At 43.2% G+C, this 7,500-nt stretch overlaps 1 protein-coding gene across 4 annotated transcripts in view; it reads right to left on the bottom strand.

Annotated features, from left to right (window-relative positions):
- Nucleotides 1-7,500, bottom strand: part of unc5c (unc-5 netrin receptor C) — a 183,989-nt gene that overhangs the window by 20,937 nt on the left and 155,552 nt on the right. For 3 of the 4 annotated variants that reach the window (XM_036977456.1, XM_036977455.1, XM_036977454.1), the window contains one exon: nt 5,671-5,730. The exons of the other annotated variant lie outside the window; for it this stretch is intronic. In XM_036977456.1, coding sequence (XP_036833351.1) covers nt 5,671-5,730 — 60 coding nt within the window. The remainder of the gene's footprint in view (nt 1-5,670; nt 5,731-7,500) is intronic. 4 annotated transcript variants of the gene reach the window in all.

A 7,500-nucleotide genomic window follows, 5' to 3' on the forward strand; every position in this document is an offset into this window, starting at 1 on the left:
TGATGCAGATGGCACTCAATCTGAGTCCTCTATTTTCACATGCGGGGGTGGGAGGCAGAGGGGGCAAGAGGGAGTACTTAGGCAGCAGAAGAAATGTTCTGGGAGAACGGAAAAGTATGGCAAATGGAAATATGCGCTGTAGGCTATTTCTCGCATTACGTGCGCTGTGCCGTTCTGTCGTAGGGTATAGGATGTCAGTGTTGTTGTCTACAGTATCATAGTGCAGTGCTGCTGTCGAGTTTAGTCTTTCTACTGTCTGTTTGAGTATAGTCATCCTCAGCTGGTTGGGCGTTCGTTCAGACAATGTTTAAAGGCACTAATCAGCGTCCAGGATCAAAGCAGTGCTGCCCGCTGCCCTTCACACACACAGTGTAATGATGGTGAGCCAACACATTATTATCCTGAACGCAGCCCTGCCCCAGAGAAGAGCAGCCTTTTGACCCCGACATCATCTGAGTTGACCCAGCCTTGACCCTGACATTATTTGTATTTTTGCACTGTCTCTATGCACACTCACAGGACTCTACACACTCATGCACAATGGCACTCCAACACACACACACACACACACACACACACACACACACAATACACTGCTGCTGCTGTTTATCATATATCCTGATGCCTAGTCACCTTAACCCTATACATATCTACCTCTATCCGTCCAGTATCCCTGTCACCTTACCCATATACATATCTACCTCCATCACTCCAGTATCCCTGTCCCCTTACCCATATACATATCTACCTCCATCACTCCAGTATCCCTGTCCCCTTACCCCTATACATATCTACCTCCATCACTCCAGTATCCCTGTCCCCTTACCCATATACATATCTACCTCCATCACTCCAGTATCCCTGTCCCCTTACCCCTATACATATCTACCTCTATCACTCCATTATCCCTGTCCCCTTACCCCTATATATATCTACCTCCATCACTCCATTATCCCTGTCCCCTTACCCTTATATATATCTACCTCCATCACTCCAGTATCCCTGTCCCCTTACCCCTATACATATCTACCTCTATCACTCCATTATCCCTGTCCCCTTACCCCTATATATATCTACCTCCATCACTCCATTATCCCTGTCCCCTTACCCTTATATATATCTACCTCCATCACTCCAGTATCCCTGTCCCCTTACCCCTATACATATCTACCTCTATCACTCCATTATCCCTGTCCCCTTACCCCTATATATATCTACCTCCATCACTCCATTATCCCTGTCCCCTTACCCCTATATATATCTACCTCCATCACTCCATTATCCCTGTCCCCTTACCCTTATATATATCTACCTCCATCACTCCAGTATCCCTGTCCCCTTACCCCTATACATATCTACTTCTATCACTCCAGTATCCCTGTCCCCTTACCCCTATATATATCTACCTCTATCACTCCATTATCCCTGTCACCTTACCTGTATACAGCCCTCAGTATACCCCTTGTCTGAACATAGACATCACATGAAAGACAGCAGATTCTCCACAGATACCTAGATACGTTAGGCCACTAATCCCCACTCTGACACACAGTAGAGGAGAGAACAAAACAGCCAGAATCAAATGATGAAAGTCTGAAAATGCCATTTCACTGTGCTCCCTTTGCCAAGCTCCCCTGTAGTTATTTAACATATATCCCCACCTTCGAGGAATCTCCTATCCGTGCTTTGATGATAAAGGCAGCAACCTGCTAAGTGCGAGCATTAAAATGTATCACTTAGATTAATACATCCCTTTGAACACGAGCAACTGTCGGAAAAGGAGAAAAATCAAACACTTCATTTTCTACGTAGAGGCGGAGCCCGAGAAAGAGGTAAAAGAGAGAGTGAGAGCAGACATAGAGGTGTAATATTTCAGGCAGACTCGGTGCCTCAGTCTTGGACGGACTCAACTAATACATTTAAAAAATGGACAACCTGACCAGAGAGGTCTAGGATCTTAAGAACAGTTTGCAGTTCTCCCATAGAGGTGGATGTCCTGAAAGAGACGGGTAGCCAGATGACAACAAACTGTAAATCCAAGCGAGACGGCATAAGCACTGTCTGTGAATCATCATTACAGATGACTGGGGAAACAGAGAGAGACAATCCAGGAGGAATAACATTGTTGTGGATGGCATAGAGTCTTCACATGAGACCTGAACGGAGTCTGAGGAGAAAGTCTCAAAAATGTTCACTGAAAAGCTGCAGATCAGAGGAAGATTGAGGTGGAGCGCGCCCACAGGTCTGGAAAACCTGCAACCAACCCAGATGACACACCCAGGTTAATAGTGGTCAAGTTCCTAAGGTTTAAGAACAAGATGGCTGTTCTGGAGAGAGCCAAGAACTTGAGAGGAACCAACATCTTCCTTAATGAGGACTACTCGAAAGTGATATTTCAGTTTATTATTAATACATTTGCAAACATTTCTAAAAACCTATTTTGGCTTTTTCATTAATGTGTGTAGATTAGATTTTGTTTCTACCATTTTCGAATTAGGCTGTAACGTAACAAAATGTGGAAAAGTTCAAGGGGTCTGAATTTTTTCCGAATGCACTGTAGACTGACCTGGTGAATCCAGGTGAAAGCTATGATTCTTTATTGATGTCACATGTTAAATCCACTTCAATCAGTGTAGATGAAGGGAAGGAGACAGGTTAAAGAAGGATTTCCAAGCCTTGAGACAATTGAGACATGGACTTTGTATGTGTGGTGCCATTCAGAGGGTGAATGGGCAAGACAAAATATTTAAGGGCCTTTGAACAGGGTATGGTAGAAGGTGCCAGGCACACCCGTTTGAGTGTGTCAAGAACTGCAACGTTGCTGGGTTTTTCACACTCAACAGTTTCCCATGAGTATCAAGAATGGACATCAAAGGACATCAAGCTAACTTGACAGAACTGTGGGAGGCATTGGAGTCAACATGGCCAGCATCCCTGTGGAACGCCTTCGACACCTTGTAGAGCCCATGCCCATGTGAATTATGGCTGTTCTGAGGGCAAAAGGGATGCAACTGAATGTTATGTTAATATTAACGTTTCACCCAGTGTATGTAGCCTTAGAAATAAGATTCATGAAATCAATAATTTGCTAAGATCAGATAACATTCATATATTGTCCATCTTTGAGACTCAGAGGATTCATTTGATTATACAGCAGTAGCAATGCAGGGATATAAGATCCACAGAAGAGACAGGAATGCCTATGGGGGAGGTGTTGCTGCATATATTCAGAGCCATATTCCTGTAAAGCTTGGAGAGGATCTCATGTCTAATGCTGGTGAAGTGTTGTGGTTGCAGGTTCGCCTGCCTCATCTAAAGCCTATTTTGGGGTGATGCTATAGGCCACCAACTGCTAACTTTCATTATCTGGATATGTGTGCAATGCTTGATAATTTGTTTGATTTTAACAGAGAGTTGAATTGTTCATGAAGCTGTCCACTCGAGAGGAAGCTACTCATTATAACCAGTGTCTGTAATCTAGTTCAGGTTATTAATCAACCTACCAGGGTATTTACAAACAATACAGGAACTATATCATCCATGTGTATTGATCACATTTTCACCAATGCTGTAGAGCTCTACTCTGAAGCTGTATCCATACCCATTGGATGTACTGGCCATAATATAGTGTCCATAGAAAAGCCAAAGTTCCAAAGGCTGGGCCTAAAGTAGTGTATAAGAGATCATACAAAGCTTTTGTACTGATTCCAATGTGTCACGCCCTGACCTTAGATACTTTTTTATGTCTCTATTTTGGTTTTGTCAGGGCATGAGTTGGGGTGGGCATACTATGTTTTGTGTTCTATGTTTTCTATTTCTGTGTGTTTGGCCAGGTGTGGTTCTCAATCAGAGGCAGCTGTCAATTGTAGTCTCTGATTGAGAACCATACTTAGGTAGCCTTTTCCCACCTGTGTTTTGTGGGTAGTTGTTTTCTGTTTTTGTGTCTGCACCAGACAGAACTGTTTCGGTTTCATTCGTTCTCTTTGTTGTTTTTGTATTTCAGTGTTCAGTTCTATTAAAATCTCATGAACACTTACCACGCTGCGCTTTGGTCCACTTCTTCAAACAGCCGTTACACAATGTTCAATATAGAAAAATATCTGTTGGTTTGATATGTGTAATGTGGAGCATCCAGATGCTGCACTTGATGCATTTATGAAATAGTTTCTTCCAGTTATTTATAAGCATGCAACTATTACGAAACTGACTGTTACAACTCTTAAGGCTCCATGGATTGATGAAGAATTGAAAAATATGTATGGTTGAGAGGGACGAGGCAAAAGGAGTGAGGAATAAGCCTGGCGGCACATCTGATTGGTAAATGTACTGTAAATTGAGAAATGTGACTCAACTGAACAAAAACAAATGGTATTAAAAAACCAAGATAAATTACATAAAGAATGATGTGAAAAAGCTTTAGGTTTTCTTTAATGGAATGTTATACATGTAAAGTATGGTGCACCGCAGGGCAGCTCTCTTGGTACTCTTTTCTATTTTTAACAATGATCTGCCACTGGCATTAAACAAAACCTGTGTGTGTATTTAGTGAAATCAATGCAGCCCTAAACAGAGTTTGTCAGTTTTAGAATGGCTTGCTAGTAATAAACTAGTCCTGAACATCTCTCAAACTAAGAGCATTGTATATGTTACAAATCATTCACTATATTCTAGACAGCTGAATCTGATGATGAATAATGTGGCTGTTGAGCAAGTTGAGGAGGCCACATCACTTTGTGTTACCTTGAAATGTAAACTGTCATGGTTGATTCAATGGTTATAAAGACGCGGCACTGACACACATACTTACCCCACCAGACATGCCACCAGGGGTCTTTCACAGTCCCCAAATCCAGAACCAATTAAAAAAACGTACAGTATTATATAGAGCCATGATTGCATGGAACTCCCTTCCATCAAAGATTACTAAAGTGATCAGCAAACAGATAAAGCAACAACACCTCTCCCCTATTTGACATAGATATTGTGTGTATATACTGATATGTACGCTATGTGTGACGTTTTACATTCATGTAATTCTGTCCTTGAACTGTTCTTGTCTATTAATATAATGTATTATTTAATGTTTCATGTTTTGTGTGGACCCCAGGAAGAGTAGGTGCTGCTATCGTAACAGCTAATGGGGATCCTAATAAAATACCAAATCCCTGTAGACTGGGGTAAGATAGTGGCAGGCTGGCAGCGTAGAGACAATGAGCACCAACATGATAGAAGGGCACTAACAGCCAAGGGTAAGAGGGCCAGTCAGGGTGAAAACAGATAGTCAAGCAGCCAAGGTACGCGATACGAGAGAGAGCAGAGAGAGAAAGGTAGAGAGAGGGAGCCACCACAGGAGGCTAGGGGGAGTGAAAGAAGGAGGGTGAGGCATGGCAGGGTACAGGGCAGTGATTATGGAGGACAATTGGAAATAAGGTTGACACTTTATTTGACAGGGTATATATATAAGGTCTTTATGCACTGTCATCTGACCAAATAACTATGTAAAAACATCATTGCGAATCGGAAAGTGGAGCAATGTTTGCAAATGCCTGGTTGCTAGATGCTTGTTATGCAGATACTGTAAAGACCTCATGAATATACCTCGCCATTAAAGTGTCTCGTGAAAAAAAGAAGAAAAAAGGAATGAATACATAAATAAAAACAATAACTCACATGGATATCCCAAATCAATCTTGTCTTTGTTGAATTCAGAGGACTTCTGATAAAAGGAACCTTGGGGAGAGGAGGGAGAGGGGGAGGAGGTGGGACGGGAGGATGAAAATCAAATTTAAAAGAAACCGAAAAACAAACAATGCAACAGAGAAGGCATGAGGAATGATGGCACAGGGAAACAATCTCTCTTGATTTGGACGCTCCCCTCTCCTCTCTCAGTCTCTATGGGCCGTGTGTGGAGAGAGGGATGAGAGGAGCAGGGGCGTTGGAGGAGAGGAAGAGAGGAGGAGGGCCTGTGGGGAAGTGGTGTTATCCATCAGCTGCATGGGTTTAGTGCTCTTTAGCAGCACTAGCGAATGGCTGTGGGTAGAGAAGGAGAGGAGGAGAGGAGGAGAGGAGGAATGGAGAGGAGGAATGGAGAGGAGGAGAGGAGGAATGGAGAGGAGGATGGGAGGAGGGTTGGAGGAATGGAGAGGAGGATGGGAGGAGGAGCTAGCTGAGGCTGATAGACAGCAGGAGAATGGCAGGGTCAATAGCACCGACAGCGCTGCATCTGTCACAGCTGGGCTGGGGAATCAAATCCCACATTAGAGGTGGAGGGGTAGAGGGATGGTCGAGCTGTATGAGGGAAGGTCAAAATGGAAATGACTGAACACACCACACATATCCCTACTGTGTTGACACTTACTGTGCTTTAAAGGCCTAAACACAACGTCACAAAAACAATCAACACCCCAGAGAACGCACACTAAACACACACAGACACGTTTCCAGGAACACACACAGTCACACGCATCACTCCATCACCTGGGACATACACAAACAGACAAACAATGAGCTCCTGATGGAGAGGAAGAGGGGGGATAGGTAGACAAGTCAATGGACAGTCAAATCTATAGTGTGATAGATGGGGCGAGTGTGTACATGTAATCAGACTGAGGAGACCGAGACAGAGAGCCGGGGGAGTTGACTGTCAGAACAGGCCTAAATGATGGGACCTCCGGACCCATCCTGCTTAGTTATATTCATGCTGAGTGAGTCTGTTGCCACTGTAAAAACCTGCTTTAGCTAGAGCTTCCTAAAGGAAACCAATGCTATACACCCAGTTTCTATTGGGGCTATTCTTTCAACGTGACATCGCTGAGCTGTGGATGAGGGTGGTGCTCCTACTGGAAATCATTGTCTATTTTTAAGTCAATTATTCCGATGCTTCCTGAATAGTAATATGACTGGTTTCTATATCTGTGTCCCCAACAACAGGCATGGCTGGCTAAAGTAGTCTCTATAATTGATTGATTCCCATACTGTACTGTGTCTTAGCGACAGTTGAAGTCAGAAGTTTACATACACCTTAGCCAAATACATTTAAACTCAGTTTCTCACAATTCCTGGCATTTAATCCTAGTACAAATTACCTGTTTTAGGTCAGTTAGGATCACCACTTTATTTTAAGAATGTGAAATGTCAGAATAATAGTAGAGAGAATAATTTATTTATTTTAAACTGTTTAACTTGGGTCAAATGTTTCGGGTAGCCTTCCACAAGCTTCCTACAATAAGTTAGGTGAATTTTGGCCCATTCCTCCTGACAGAGCTGGTGTAACTGAGTCAGGTTTGTAGGCCTCCTTGCTCGCACACGTTTTTTCAGTTCTGCCCACAAATTTTCTATAGGATTGCGGTCAGGGCTTTGTGAAGGCCACTCCAAAACCTTGACTTTGTTGTCCTTAAGCCATTTTGCCACAAGTTTGGAAGTATGCTTGGGGTCATTGTCCATTCGGAAGACCCATTTGCGACCAAGCTTCCTGACTGATGTCTTGAGATGTTGCTTCAA

The sequence above is a fragment of the Oncorhynchus mykiss genome, chromosome 5 (genome assembly GCF_013265735.2).
Source record: "Oncorhynchus mykiss isolate Arlee chromosome 5, USDA_OmykA_1.1, whole genome shotgun sequence".
NCBI classification, from domain to species: Eukaryota; Metazoa; Chordata; class Actinopteri; order Salmoniformes; family Salmonidae; genus Oncorhynchus; species Oncorhynchus mykiss.